Below are 16,127 nucleotides of genomic sequence, written 5' to 3'. Positions count from 1 at the left end.
GGACACAGTTCCTCATGTCTGCCCACTACCACCTTTCCCGTCACTCAGGTCAGACTCCCGCCCCATACACACTGCTTAAAAAATACAGCCTGACATGGTTGCTGTAATTTCCTAAGAACAGTTTGTCCGTACAACATGATCTTGTAGTGACAGTAGCTGTCCTGAAGTTGGAAGGACCAAGTGGGCCCTCGCACGTCAGTGAAATACGCAAATGCACACACTGTAATATGTCATCATCTGTGTGGCTGAGGGAGTGGAGAGAGAGAGGAAAAATAAGAGGGAGACAACACACGAGCAAAAGGTGGAGTGACTGTCAAAATGTTTAAACACAGAGCTTTTTATTTATGCTACTATGTCAGGGGAGAAATGTGCACGCCGGCAGATGACTTGCCTGCTGCTACAGCTGCCTTTAGAATATAATAGAGTGACATCATCTGCCCAGTGGAGCTCTGTGTGTGTGTGTGTGTGTGTGTGTGTGTGTGTGTGTGTGTGTGTGTGTGTGTGTGTGTGTGTGTGTGTGTGTGTGTGTGTGTGTGCGTGCGTGCGTGCGTGTGTGTGTGTGTGTGCTTTCATCAAATCAATCAGGTTTAATTAAACTGGGGCAAATTCCTCAGTCTGTCAGTCTGTCACACACACACACACACACACACACACACACACACACACACACACACACACACACACACACACACACACACACACACACACAGTGACTAGTGGTGCACTAGCCCACAGCATCTTCAGAGTGACTAATCTACTATTAGCACTTGTCTCACAGACCCTTGCTTCCCCCTCCTTCCTCATCCATGTTCTCCCTTCCTCCCTCTCACCACTCCCTTCCTCTTCTTCTTCGCTCCGTCTCCTCCTCCATCGATTTCACCTCGAAGGGGTTCCCTGATTGTTAGGGTTCAGCATCTTTTTGAAAAATAAAGGGCAGAGATCACATGAAATGCTCGATTAACTGTAGAGGTTTTCCTTCAGAATCCTCCTCCTCGTCCCATCTCTTCACATTCATCACCTCATCAACCTTTTAGCCTTTGAACTTCTCCTCACCTCATCCCTCCACATCCACATGTTTTATTTTTTAATCTTCCTTCTCCTCCTCCTCCTCCTCCTCTCCCTCCTGTGCCATCTCTTATCCCTTTTTACACCTCTACGCCTCACCACTCTCTCTCTCTCTTCCTTCTCTTACTTCTTCACCACCCCCACGACCTCCTGAGTCACTTCATGGTGATTGTATCTGTGCGATAAGCAGCGAGTCACACCCGAAATGTTCTCCTACTGTATTTCTCTGTCACTGCTGCTGGTGGTGAGAAAACGTGCAGACTGAAAGACAAAGTCAGAGAAAAACGACAGGTGGAAGGGAGCAGGACAAGAGTGCACTGTAGAGGGGAAGAAAGATATGAGATGAGCACATGGGGGGAAAAGACGGAGAGGCATTTATATTGTATGCTCCCGTGTCATCACTCATCCGGATTAGCTTGTAATTGAGTACCGCCTGAAGGAGCTTGACATTTTGGGAAATACGTTAGATAAGAGTATTGATACAACACTCATATTTGTACGTAAAAAGCTACAGACAGCAGTGTGACAGCTTTGCACATAACTACACATAACTCCTTATCCAACCATGAATTTGCGTTTGTGAGTGTGTATGTTGATGTTATGTCAAATACATCTTCGGACTGTGCTGCAGAGATGTTTTCTTAAGTTAGCATGCTTGCTAGATTGCCTCTAGCCCGTCTCGGTATATTACTTTTGTATGAGATACACTACTAAATAATAAATGTAATTAATCACTGGCGATAAATAACACAAATGTGGCACCACCTCCCTTGTTTTATCTATTTGAATAATCCGGAGGAAATTAATCAAATCCGACTGGACAAGTTTAGCTTTGAACAGTTCTAATCAATTTCAAATTGATATATATATATATAATAAATGAAATGGAAATATGTGTGTGTGTGTGTGTGTGTGTGTGTGTGTGTGTGTGTGTGTGTGTGTGTGTGTGTGTGTGTGTGTGTGTGTGTGTCAGTGCCTGTTTGTGTTCAGTGCAGTGATGGCTTGTGGAAAGAAGCTGTTTCTGGGTCAGTTTGTTCTGGTTCTGATGGACCTGTAGCGCCTGCCAGAGGGTAACAGGTCGAACAGGTGATGTGCAGGATGGGTGCTCACTCTTGTGATTGCCTCAGCTCTGCTGAGGCAGCGGGATGTGTAGATGTCTTTGAGGGAAGGAAGGGGGTCTTGACCACTCTGTGTAGCCTCTTCCTATCTGCCTCGGTGCTGTGGGAAAACCACACCATGATGCAGTAGGTTAAGATGCTCTCGATGGTGGAGCGGTAGAAAGTTATCAGCAGCTTCTCGCAGATGTTATTTTTCCTGAGCACTCTCAGGAAGTGCAGACACTGCTGATGACGGAGAGTAAAGAGTTAGAGTTAAGAGTATTTTTCGACAACTCAGACTCTCTTTTTTAATTTTGAATAGCCTGTTGCAAGAAGCAACAGCCAAAACAACACACAGCAAGTGTAGAAGTATCACTGTATACAATATTAATGCTATGTGTTAGTAGTAAAAATGGTGAGGATTTTTTTAAATATCATTGTTTTTTTTAGCTGTCCAAAATATGTTTTTGTTCTATAGAAGTGACAAAGGAACACGAAAATAGAAGCACAGGAAAAGATGGAGGAGCACGCTGTGGGTGAAAATGACCCAAAAATAGCCTGAACACCAAAACCTGTGAAAGTGATATTTGGCTCCTGCACCTCTCCTCTTTAGCCAGGGCAGGACATCTAGACAGTCGTTGTCTGATTGATTGTGCAGAGCAGGAAAAGAGGAGAGCGGTTGCCATGGGGACGAGGCGAGAGGGGCCTTTTCTCCATTTTTTTTTTTTTTTTCTCGAGGACGAGTAATTGGTGATAAACTTGAAGGGAGGGGCTGGAGGGTGGCAATCAGACGCAGCGAAGCACGACGGCTTTCGCAGAACCGAAGAAGTGCTGCAGGACTCAGGAAGTGTGCGTGTGTGTCTTTGTGATGAAGGCATAGTGGGAGAGGAGATTGCATGTGTGTGTGCGTGCGTGCGTGCGTGCGTGCGTGTGTGTGTGTGTGTGTGTGTGTTTTCCAGTCAGCTGGAGGTGACTGAAGAAGAGGTGTTAATGAAATGTATGAAAGGAAACTGTTCAGATGAGCTGCATCCAGCTGCGAGATGCTCCACGCGGCACGTGCGGACCATCGAACCGCCTCAGGATCCTCAGGATCAAGTTCACTCCAGCTCCTTTTTCATCTGTGGCCGCAGCCTGCAGGACGGGTTCCAGGGGTACGAACGACTGCACACAGGAGCTGGTAGCAACAGCTCGGAGGATAGAGTGGGATGAGAAAAACAGCATATATTTATTTTGTTGTCAGAAGTAGGAAATAACACAGCTATACATAATAGATATGACTACAGGCCTCGTGGCTGCGTGCTTTTTCGTGTTTCTTTCAGATTTCGTAGCTCTCAGAGAAGCTGTTTGTACTCCACACTTCACCTTTCAGAGAACAGGATAAACCAGCCAGTGTGCGTGTTCACTGTACGCAGGGGTTCTGTGTTAAAAGTAACAAATAGAAATACACATTACATGAATCATGTTTCACAGAAAATAACATTTCAGGAAACAGGACATTTCACATGCCATGAGAAATGTTCTTGTGTTTTTGAAATGTTGCAGTGTTTTGAACCTCAGGGCTGCTGGGCTTTTTTTCTTTTTTTTTCCTGCAAGACACCCACACCAGATGCTGTGATACAGACTGTCAAATCTGTCGCCTGATGATATCAGTGTTACATAGGTAATTTTCCATGCTGGACCACAACAACCAATGAGAGAAATGTCTCGGAGCAGCTGACGTAAACATTCTAGCCACTGAGGCTAACATTAGCTAGCATTACCATTGTTGACAGAAAAAATAGAAAACCTGTGATGACTGCTTCTTTTCACTTGTCAAGACTCTCTTAACCTTCTGCTTTTGTTCTTTTTTTTTGCTCAATGCAACAGGTTACTACCGCAGGTTGTTGCACTGAGCTAATCTCCATTTTGTTTACATCTGCTTCCCCATGAAATCCTGCAAGAGGGAGCAGGTGTGCAGCCGCGCTCTGCATGAGTGGTGCTCACTGTTTATCTCCAGTCCAAATGCACAAAGTCCTCCAGCCGCCGCAACAAAACTGCCATGTGAAGTAGATTGACATATGTGACTGACAGACAGAGATTTCTTGTCATGTCATCATAATTTGATGTTTTTTCTGATGCGTTGCAGAGCCTTTGTTCTTATTACATCTCCGTTCCTCTGAGCAACTCAAGGACTTCTTGTCATGTTGTGTTAGTGTTAAAGTGAATAAAAGTTTGTTTGGTTTTATAAAAAATAATGCAACAGGTTACGTTTGTCTGGACTCATGCACTCATGTCTGTAATCAAGCAAAACACTGTAAATCTAAAATTGTTTATTAAGGCAGTGTTTTAAGATGACATTTTGTTGCCTGGTCTCCCGTCTGTATCTCCACTGTGAACTATCCAAAATGCCAATTTCTTTTTAAGTCGACTCAAGCTGTGACGCTGTCGTAGCATCCCGGGAGGGTAGTTGGAAGCCTCCGAGGCTGCGAAGTCTCCGCTTTTACAGTGTTTTTGTGGTATTTTTCATGCTTCATTTTCATGCTTGACATTTTGCCCACATTTTCACTGTTCTTACGGCTCACCTGTTGTTGTTTCAGCCAGTAGGAGGAGAATGTGACTAAGCTGTCCGTGTTTTCATGTGTGGGTTTGGTGTGAGCGCTTACGTTACCTGATTTGCCACAGTGTCATTAAAACCAACATGTCCTCTGCCATTTCAATTTCTTTTTGTTGACATTAAATATGAGTCTGCGCGGTCTAGATTTACTGCGGGCCTGCTGTAGGTTTTGCTAGGTAAACATGTTAACTTCAAATCAATATTCTGCGTCTGGCTCCTGACCTGAGAGAGCTGGTGAATGATCTGCTGCGTTCATTAATTAAGGGGTCTTATGTAAACATAATTCTGCATCGATGTTTTCTTGCTCTCTTGGGACGAACTCCCTCCTCCTCTCATCTCTCCAGCTGCTGTTTTCCTCTCCTCGCCATCTTGTTAAGACATTCTGCTGATGGTGATGAGAGAGTGGCGCCCGATGTTTGTTTACACTGTGAAAAAAGAAAAGCACTTCAAAAACAAGTGAAAAGAGAATGAATACAGTGAGGGTTTTTTTTCAATTTTATTTTGCTCGTCAGAATTTCTCGAAATAAGATGCAATGTCTTAAATCAAACCACTTCAGTGTTTCTTGTGATGTGCTTGTGCAGTTATTAAGTAAAATGAGATATTATGACCTGAGATTAAACAAATACACTCAATAAAATGTGGAGTTTTTTTGTGATTTAAAATCTCAAAAACCCTTTAAATTATGTGAATATGTTTGCCTCAATCCCGTTAATGTAAGCCACAGTTCAGGCAATAATAGGCAAAGAATAATAAGCATGGATAAGGCTTGAACATGTTTTGTGCAGCCAGCCCGCCTGCTGTGTTATCCTATTTTTGCTATATAAAGGCTTTTAGAGGAGATCCTGGGAATCGATGACGGAGTCGCTCTGACTTTTTGATCACTCACATCTCATTATCCTCACTAACTGTCAAGTTGCTCGAGGATCCAGTTAGTGGCAAAGAGCAAAAAGCCGTGCAGAAGGTTGATGAATGATGAACACATCTCATCACACTTCTTCAATCTTCCTGACTGCTGCTTTGGATCACTGTGTGTTTCTGAACCTCAGCGCTCAGACGACGCAAAGAAAAGACACCCTGCTGCTGCTTTGTGATCGCGTGAAACTCCTGATGATGCAGCTCGATACCGCGAGCACACCCCATGGATCTGAAGCATAGCATTAAAGAAAAAATACAGCGTGGCCTCTGACAGTAATGCTTTTTATAGTCCAAAAGCTGAAAGGATCAACACCTTTGATGTGATCCATGCTTGCTTGGCTGGTTTCCTTGACAGCGAAGCAGAAGATTTTCTGAGGCCGAAATGATTGTTTTCATCTGAGACCAAACAGGAGAAAAAAACGTGTGATGAATATGAGCTGAACAAACGGGTCCGATCGATGTTTTTTCTGCAAAACTGGTGCAACGCTCATCAGTGGTGGATCTGAAGGTTTCGCAGGGGGGTGGCAGAAGGTTCTGGCAGGGTGCAAAGTAATTATCCAAATCTGGACTGATGCCTCATGCAGCTGAACGCTGCAGGTGAATGGCGCGGGTGCAATGAAGGACACAAGAAAATACACAAGGAATTACAGAAAAAATAACGAACATGTGCTCAAATTGATGCATGTGACATAATAACTAGCAGAATCATCTCTCACAGCTCGTCCCCTTTTCAGGGTGTTTGCAGTCGCCTTCCAAAACTCTTCAGTGTCGCATTTCAAATCAGCGCTTGTTGAACCTCACAGGCTTTTCACAAACGTGTTGAGATTAACGAACCCAAATTCAAAGCAGGAAGTTTAGTGAGAAGTTCACAATCCAGTGTCATCAGACAGATCACTGACAGATGACCACAAAAAGGCAGCTGCCAAATCAGATGACAGTTTACAGTGAGGTGAGCGTGAAATAAAGGAAATTAAACTAATTGAATATTTCAAGGGTGCGAACCAAATTCAGGACAATTTCTGTGTTTGTGTGGTACATGTCACCGGTGCTGGGAGGTGCTGAAAACATTTTGATAGAATATCCAGTCCACTGAAAAAAATAAACATTTGTATTCAGCCCCTCAGCTGTAACCTGTACTTACTGTATACCAACATTTGTGCAGTTGGATTGACTTAAAACCAAATGCATCCTGGTGATGACAGCCGTCTGTTTATAATACCTCGTCAATGGTTGATGAACGCTGCATTCATCTATAATTGTATTGTATGGTCTTAACTGACGCTTATAAACTTTAAATCTGCTTAGTAATTTTCTTTTTAAGCATTTCATTTATTATCAAAAGTGAATGACTTCACATTTACTATTTATGATGGTTCTTATAAAGTGTGACCAGAAGTTTATTCAGCTTAAAACTTAGGACGATTTGCTCGACACAGTTTATCAGAGCACCTCAAATTCCAAATCATCAAATTTGGATAAAATGGTGTCCACTGGGCAAAGCTGTCAGGAATCGTCATATCAGATGTGACTAGTAAGTGCAAGTGCAACACTACCACAAATCTGTTCTTAAGTACAGCACTCAAATAGATATACTCCGTACATGCCACCACTAATCTTGGAACACATAGTGACAGCAAGCCGTAATTTTGCCCCCAGACCCACACCTGCTTCTCACTGCGGTCCTGGTTCAGGCTGAACTTATCATTAAAGAAGCATCCATGTCGCGGCATGAAGCGAAAGTCAATTTTCTCCCTCACGCTGCTCGTGTGGATGTGTGCTCTGAGTGGAAATGAAGGGAACTGGCTCACACAGGTGGATGTCCAGATTGTCCGCTGCTATTGTCCCTCCCATTGTTTGTCTGTTTCAGGGGATGTTACAGACTGTGCTCAGTGAAAATCTATATTTTATTTTTGGCAGTTGGCATGTCCTGCCACCCCGTAGGTCTGCTCCTGAAGCTCAACTCCTCAGTTGTGATTTTATCACCGTCATACATTTGTTCAGCTTTATGCAGCTGCTACAATGTAGCAACGGCCATTTTGGTATGTGTGTGTGTGTGTTTAAGCATCTTCCTGTATGTGTGTTTGTGCTTCCCCCGGTGGGCCTCCTGTGTGTGCGCGTGTGTGTGAACAGTATAGTGGAGGCCTCCTGTGTGTGGGTCCCCCGCGGGGCTCTCCGGTGTGTGTCTCGAGGTACAGGGTGACCCTGATGTGTCAGCTCTGCTTGGAAGAATGAACGAGAGCTGGTGGACCACCGTGACTCACACACACACACACACAGACACACACACAGAGGAAACCTCCTCGGGGCTCTCCCTATGATCACTGCACCCTAGCCACACACTCCTGACATTTTTCCTCGAAGCACATCTATAGGCTCCCAATTCATGGCTGTAGCACGACATTGTCATGAAACCCACAGGCCTCACAAAAGTGTCCTTCCCTATATATTTGTGTTTACAGTATATGTACACGCAATATGTTGTTTGTATATGATTGTTGCCCAGCTTATATTTTTCACTATTTTACTGCAGGGGGGGGACTAGAGTTTGACTCAGTGTGTGTGTGTGTGTGCGTGTGTTTAAACATTAAATTCATAAAAGCGCTGAAGGGAAAGTGCATTACCATGAGGGCAAAGCAGAGCCGGAGGGTATCAACCTTTAAAAAAAAAAAAAAAAAAAGTAACTATGTGACTTTGCACAGTAATTATACAGTATGCATGTTCATAAAGACGCAGCATGCACACACAACTAGCTGAAGGTGTTTATTAAAGTTTCAGAGATGCAGTAAAATGCAGAGTAACCGAACAAGGAGAGCCAGAAAGAGAGAGGACACGCTACTTATAAGAAGTATTCACCATCGGACTGAAGACTTTGTTTTACAACACTGAATCACTGTCATGTACTTAGAACGTTTTAACAGAGACTTGCGTTAAAAAAAGGTCTCTATGGATTAAGTCAAACGGATCCAAATCCATTACACATATAAAGGAAAATATTTGCTTTTCCTCATCACAGCTGCCGCCAGAGTTTTCATTTGTGAGTATGGCAGGTGTAAAAAAGCAACTTGGTTAAAGCGACTACAAGGAGTTTAAACTGATAATGAAACTGTCAGTTGAATCCTGATTATGATGACAATCAGCAAGATGATAACTTTTTGGAATGTTGTGGTCATGACCACCACTTATGTCCACAGGGGCCTCCAAAATCAACTTAAATATAAATGTTCCTTGTAGTAGCTTTAAATAAGCTTTGGTTTTTTAGGTCTGCAACTACCAATTAAATTCAATGTCGATTATTGTTTTTCTCGATCAATCGATTTGTTGTTGGGTCTGTAAAATGTCTGAAAAGGGTGAAAAATGTTGATCAGTTTCCCAAAGCCCAACATGACGTTCTCAAAAGTCTGGTTTTGACCACAACAAAGACATTCAGTTACTGTCATAAAAGCATAAAGAAACCAGAACATTTTCTCATTTTGACTTTCATTTACGCAAAAATAAATTAATTGATTATTAAAACAGTTGAAGAATAAATTTAATGGCTGACATCTAATCCATTCATCGTGGCGAGCTCTGCGGTCATCTATAAAACTATAAAGACAAAGGATCATTCTTAACAAATCTGTGAGGAAAAGATGCAAGAAAACTAGTTCCAGAGAATTAAAGTCTCCTAAAAGAGCAGCAAGAGTCGTGACATGAAAATGGGAAAGGCAAAAATGCTACATTTGGAAATCTGCCCAGAACATCTGACTGTGTAAAAAGGGCACTTCTAAGAAGGCCTCCTGGACGCCTGTGGACTCAGCATGATGGGAGGAACAACGAATAAATCTGCTGCTTCAACTGCTGCTTTATGACTTTTGATAGAACTCATGACTTCTACATGTTCGCCAGGAGGAGACTGTGAAAGTGAAAGTGATGGAAGGACAGAAGGAAACCTTCATTCATTCAAAGTTTGTGAAGCCGACAATTTGATCACAGTTTGCTGTGACCTGACAAAGCTCAAATACATTGTCTTTGCCTAATTCTAATCAATTTGTAAATATCTGCTTTCACTTTTTCTCAGGACCAGCGTCTAACAATACTTACAGTACATCAAAGGTGATTCAATGAAAACAAAAAAGGGGAAACAAGTACATGAAGGGAATAAACACTTTCTACAGGCAGTGTAATCACAGTCTTCTCTCAACTGCTACTGAGGTCTGAGCTGGAGGGCAGCTAATAACACACGCTCATACACACATACTGCATGAACACATTTTTTAACACAAAGTAACATCTGGCTGAGCGTCATGATGTCTCACCTGCAGAGGCACAGCAGCCAGCGTCCTCTGCTGTCCAAATAAATAAAAAAAACTCTTTACAGCAGGGAAAACCTACAAGGCAGTGAAGACGGTGTTGACGGTCAACACTGATTGTTTCAAGGCTCTCCTTTTCACTGAATATATATATATACACACAAGCTTGGACCCAAGTAGAAAGAATGATAGAAGATTATGATGCACTTTAATTTGTTTCTTGTGCTTACAGGTAAGAGCTTCTGAGCCTTGCTTCAAAGAACAAACTACAACAATATGATATTTACTGAACAAAAAATAGAAGAATTATTCCAATATGACTAATTCATGAACTAAAATTTTTATAAATACTGCTGGTTAATCATAGAACTGTCAATAAACTGTACAGTATATTACCTCTGAGCATCACAGGCTGGATATGGACCTACAGAGAAGAGGCAGTGCTGAGGACTGTGTGAGGACAGGAAGAAGATGGACAAGACTACTAATAAGGCCGGGGTAATACATTGTTTTAAATATTTCAGTATGGTTTGACCTACTTCATGCAAAATCAGGGGCAATAGTAAATCAAGTACTCATATTTCTCTCAACATGAAGAGAAGTATTTTCAGCACATGCCTCTCCTTCCATCACAGCCCAAAAGTGACAATATCAACATATGGGTATGTAAAACATTTCCACTCAGGAAAGCACCTACATGTATTCAAACATACTGTCTACACAAGCACAGTTATGCAACTCTAACCGAGGTTTTGCACAGTGCTGGCAGATGTCCTGCAGAGTAACAGACACAGATCCATCACCTGTACTTTTTCAGCCTCTCTTTCACTCGGGCTCTTGGTCCCCTTGTAGCACACTCTGGACAAAATCAGGTCACTGTCTCCTACGACATCATCTTTGCTTGCAAGAGAATTTTGAACTGCAGGATGATCCCAACAATTCTTTAAGCATTTGTACAGAAAGAGAGCTAAAAACAAAGTCATTAATCTTCTATTTAAAAAATTGCTAAGCACTTCTAGTGCCTAGAATAACCCAACTCCTTCCTCCTCGAAACAAAAAAAAAAAAATTACAGTTTTTCTGTCTTTCATGCCTCTGTCCCACAATGCAATGCAGCTGGGTTCAGACTTGTCACTCATCAAGCTGGAAGCCAGTCAGGAGCTCTTCAGGGTGATTGTGGTTCATCGAAGTGTCTCTTCAATTTCTAATGCCACAGCAGCTCCCAGCTGCTTCTAATGTATATCAAGTCAAGTGTATTTCATTTGTGCTGAGGAAACAGCGGCGGTTTGATTCTACATGTGATCCTGTCGTCCATTATATCGCTTATTCCAGTTTATTGATTATTCTGATCCCCGTTAGTTTCCGTGACAGCCATTTCAGAAGGAGCAGACGGCAGTAGTAGACCAAAATCCACGTAGAGTATGAGCATCCATCTCTCTGGTCCTCACAGTTACAGAATGATGATGTCACTGGAATGTTCTGAGGTCACCTGAGGTCAACCGTCCACCCTTTAAAAAACAGAAAACCAGACAGGGTTGTCAGACCCTTAACTTTTCATGTATATTGGTTACCATTATTCATGGAATTATATTATCATATTTGGTGTAATCTTTTATCCCTCAACCTAAAATCAGTTTCACTGCATTTTCAGGTCCCCTGAGAGGTCAGGCTTAAAATTGTCATCCAGACTACCAACGTCTTGGAGCCATGGCAACCAGATAGGAGGCTGCTGACAAGATGTGGACTCAATAAGCAGCGGTCAAGAGAGCAGATAAACCCAGACTACACATCCTGACAGATAAACACATCAGCTTAGACTCAAAGAAAATGCGCTGTCTTCTACTAAAACTTCTGTTATAAAAACTTTAACACAAAGCTCTTACATGCTATCGGCACTACATGTAATGTAAAATGTCAGAAACTAAAATGCAAATTAAAAGTCCAAGTTGAAACAACTTGTTTGGTCAGATCCCAAAGATATTAAACACTTTTTATGTTTCCTTTAACCCTCCCTTTCTGTCCACAACAGCCTTAGGTATTTCAACTAATTCAAGTGATGAGGTGAAGAGGTATTAAGTTATTTAGTTTATAAAACTATATATTTTAACAAAAAAAAAATGATAAGGATGGTAATAAGAAGTTACAGGGCAAAGTGAAAAATATTCTCTGAATTTATTAACTCTGTGATTTGTGGATTTTTCCTCAGCTTGTCACATTGTCACATTAAGTCATAATGTTGACTGTCTTTGGCCCTCACCAGTGCCAGGTTTTTTTATGTTTTGGGCTACTGTAGAAACATGGCAGTGCAACATGGTGACCTCTGTGGACATGGACCTGATCCCTTTTTACATATATACAGCTCATTCTAAGGTAATGAAAACACAACAACTCTTACTTTTGGGTGATTATACACTAATTAAAACATACCACATTTCTGCCAAGTATGCTCTGCTAGATGCCACTAGATATTACACACCTTCAAATGAGTTTCCAAAAAGACACCGACACATCATGAAATAATGAATTTTACTTAAACTTTCAGTCTTTACTTTTGTCAAAGACATTTCCAGCAATTACAGCCTTGCAGCCCTATGGCATTCTAGTCGACCCCTCACTTCTCTTTTTATTCTGGTTAGAACCAGTTTGCACTCTTCTCAGAGGGGAGTAGTATTAAAAAAAAACTTTTTGAAGTGAAAAGCTTTGAGTGGTAGGAATCATTATGTATTTATTTTGTGTGTGAAATGGCCTTACCTGTCTTACAGCAACCATTATCGAACATCTCTAAAAAGCTGAAAGATAAACAACACAAGGGTTATTATGACAGGGAGGGAGACAGACAGATGGGAGATACCGGGAGGTGGAGAAAAACAGGGAGGTGACGACAGTGATGGACTGCAGACAGGAGGGAAATGTAGGGTGAAGGAAGGATGAAGAGACAGGCAGGTGCTAATAGTAGGCTATATGTAAACAACAAGAGAGGAGTGAAGACCTGTGAGAGAAAAGAGAAAGAGGGATGTGGTGATATTCAGATTCAAAAATCACACCAAACATCATTGGATTCACCTTGAGTCTCATCAACAGCACACACACACACACACACACACAGTTTGCCACACTTAGTCTTTCACTTCACGTTGAAAATTGGGCACATCAACATGCAGTGAATCTCTCGCCTACACCCACAAACATCCTGCAAAAAACGCTAGCTTCTGCTGCTGCCCCATCACCAAAGCAATCACACCTCCTCTCACACACCCAACAAAAATTGCATCCAGTCAATACACTGAACTGGTGGAGATCAATAGAAAATATCTGGAAGGCAACAACACAGCAACCCTGGAATCGTGTTATTGCCAAAGACTGAATTGAATTCTTTATTTGTTGCTGCAGCCGGCAGCAGACTCATGAGAGGCATGTGATGGCTAGAAACAGCAGGAGGAGACAACCGCATCATCAGATTGTGGATATTTAGCCCCAAGACCGAGTATAGAGTGAGTTATCCTGGATGGCTGCAATCAAATCGTCTATGAAAACAAGAGAACAGATGGAGATTTTGATGTTGTTGAACAGGTCTGGCTTAAAGTGCTTGAACAAACCAACGGTGATGTTTGTCAAACTCCTGCCAAGTACACAACTCTGTGAGCTGACATGGCAGCAGTGCTGTGAAACACAGTGTTAACCACAGTTTCCCTGCAGGTACGGGTTTACTTCAAATGTGTTAGTGTTTTGTTTCTGCTGTTCCTTTGGTGTTTTGAAGCTTAGGCAGAGCCTGGCCAGAATAACTCTTGTTGAAATTCAGTTTCTCGGTCCAAACCTCCTACAAAATGAAAATGCTGCTGTCTATTCTGCTTCACATCATCTGGATTCTTAAATATCTTTGAGACCCAGACACCAATTAGTAATTTAGTCTCTTCTCTTAGAGTCCAGTGTCATGAAAGCACACACTTGTGTTTCACAAGAAAGAGGCTTGTTGTCTGTATTTGGTCGAAAGACAGTTTAAGAACCCAGATCTTACATGATGAAACAAATCAAAAAGAATCATGGAGCAGAGAATATTGATTCTGCACAGGTGCTATTCCCAACTCCCAATTCTTTTGGCGGGAGTATATAATAAAGATAAATGACAAATAATATGGAGTTGTCATATAGCTAAGAAAATGTTTAAATAAGTAGAATTCTCAAAGGAGCCCTTTCCTTTAAAATGCAATATGCATATTACACATTCACTGTAAATACATTCTCCTCTCCACCTGTGCAGCATGAATGTCTCTGACTAGCCAGCAGCTCTTAGATTGAGCTTCCTGGTCTGTTCAAGATTAGTCCCAGTGATTAGCTGGGTTAACTCACAGCAAGCGGGTCTTGGCTGAAAGCCGCAACGCTGTTCCGCATCTCATTCTCACTGCCACGCAGCGGAATCAGTGACACGTTACCGTGACGTGCATCTGGCAGCACACGGCTCACCCGCGTCTGCTGGAGTCCGTCCTGAGGCCACAAGTCGCCGTCGTACTTTAGTGAGGAGAGGGGAGGGAGCCAGAGGAGATTTTACAATATCAAAATACAATCAACAAGTTAAGGAAAACAATGTTAAAAGCATGTTACGGTGCTAGTTTTTGCCAGTATTTTCCCTCCTTTGGTGTCAGTTATCCATAAGAGATATCTGTAGAGATGACAGCTTTCTCTCCAACATAAAGGAACTACATGGCGCTCAGCTTTTGGTGTTCAGAGAAGGAAAAAAAAACACTCAACAGCAATGTCTCTTGCTGAGTGTATCATCTATTTCTGTACACTTTTACTTTGTTCTTTTTTTTTTTTTTTTTACACTTTCTCTCCAGCTCCCTACACTAATATTTTGAGGGTAATTTATTTGCCAAAAAAGAGATAAAACAGACAGAAAACAAAATTAAAGCTGAATTTGATTGCAGCATGTTGAGCTAAATTTCTTTAGGTATTGTGATAATATCATTATTATGATTTTTGTTTGGCCACAGTAATCATACAGCGAAAATATAATATTGTGGCAGTCCTAGTTAGAGGTATTTTTCTCTAAACTGAACTTTATCTGTATCACCACACAGAAGGACACAGATGGACAAGAGGCTAGTTAGCAAAGCTAAATAAGGGGGCATTTAGTGTGCTAATTGTGCTGTATCATAGGCAACTGGATGCATTTCAGTTTCTTGAAGATGTTTCTGGAGGGAGTTGCAGGGTTTTAAACTCTGCGTGGGAGTGTCCTTACAGAGCCGTTAGGGTCACTTGTGGGTAGTTGATAGAACTGGCCTTCATGTTATTGTTTGTCTGTTCATGTGTGTGAGATCTCACCTGGATACTGAGGAAAGTAGCATACCACTCCCTCATTTCTGACTGGGTGTCACAGCAGAGATACCTGTAAATAAACAGAGGATGATGAAGTGAGGCAAACAGTGTGATAAAAATCATGAAGTGGTGTTTGTGTGTCTTTGTGGTCTTGGAGGAGAAGAAGTCTGAGAGGCAGGGAGGCTTTTGGAGACTAAGGGGAAATTGGAATGAGAACCACAAGAAAGAAAGAGAGTTATTCAAAGATATTAACTGAAATTGACACATCCTCTCTTATGGCACCCGGTGGTAGCGCCACAGGCGTAAACACTGAGTGTGATTCCTAATTTAAACTCCCGACAAAGAGAAACACTGATTGGGACCTTCAGCTTTCGGCGCTTGTGTGCGTCTGTGTCCGTGAAAAGTGTAATTGCGTCTCTGTAATGTTTGTGTTTATGTGGTGTGTGTGTGTGTGTGTGTGTGTGTGTGTGTGTGTGTGTGTGTGTGTGTGTGTGTGTGTGTGTGTGTGTGTGTGTGTGTATACGTGCATATTTTATGCCACTCAGGTTGCCGTCACATAGCCCTCTGAGTCATCAGCCATGCTGTGGTGCAGAATAAATATGCTTTATTTATACAATTATTATTGTTATGAGAACAGATTTAGACTACAACAATTATTCAAGTGCCCTCCACTGAGACACAACAAACATCGATGCAGACTTAAGAACTAAACAGTATGCCGTATACTAAATTTATGTACTGCCATAAATTTAGCAGCAGTCAAGAGACTTGACTCACATGCTAAAATACCTCACACACACATACACACATAGCCCCCCCCTCCCTCCCTAGTTTGCATCATTATGGCCAGCAGTCC

The 16,127-nt window shown here is 42.0% G+C and overlaps 1 protein-coding gene and 1 long non-coding RNA gene across 6 annotated transcripts in view; both read right to left on the bottom strand.

Annotated features, from left to right (window-relative positions):
- Window positions 1-3,966: 3,966 nt before the first annotated feature.
- LOC119005450 lies at window positions 3,967-6,493 on the bottom strand. The gene is made up of 3 exons (XR_005070513.1): window positions 6,388-6,493; window positions 5,643-6,262; window positions 3,967-5,180 (listed from the first exon to the last, which is right to left on the bottom strand). It is a non-coding gene; the product is annotated as an uncharacterized LOC119005450 (long non-coding RNA).
- A 1,925-nt stretch (window positions 6,494-8,418) lies between these two features.
- Window positions 8,419-16,127, bottom strand: part of LOC119007361 (arf-GAP with Rho-GAP domain, ANK repeat and PH domain-containing protein 1-like) — a 52,137-nt gene continuing 44,428 nt past the window's right edge. For 3 of the 5 annotated variants that reach the window (XM_037076984.1, XM_037076994.1, XM_037077019.1), the window contains 4 exons: window positions 15,278-15,341; window positions 14,306-14,464; window positions 12,710-12,747; window positions 8,419-11,466 (listed from right to left, as the gene is read on the bottom strand). In XM_037076984.1, the coding sequence (XP_036932879.1) occupies window positions 12,727-12,747; window positions 14,306-14,464; window positions 15,278-15,341 (244 nt within the window). In that variant the 3' untranslated portion in view covers window positions 8,419-11,466; window positions 12,710-12,726. The remainder of the gene's footprint in view (window positions 11,467-12,709; window positions 12,748-14,305; window positions 14,465-15,277; window positions 15,342-16,127) is intronic. The other 2 variants (XM_037077010.1, XM_037077000.1) reach the window with 2 other exon arrangements.

The sequence above is a fragment of the Acanthopagrus latus genome, chromosome 2, assembly GCF_904848185.1.
Source record: "Acanthopagrus latus isolate v.2019 chromosome 2, fAcaLat1.1, whole genome shotgun sequence".
In the NCBI taxonomy this organism is placed as follows: Eukaryota; Metazoa; Chordata; class Actinopteri; order Spariformes; family Sparidae; genus Acanthopagrus; species Acanthopagrus latus.
Note: the sequence above shows the minus strand (reverse complement) of the source record. Positions and strands in the feature narration are given on the sequence as shown.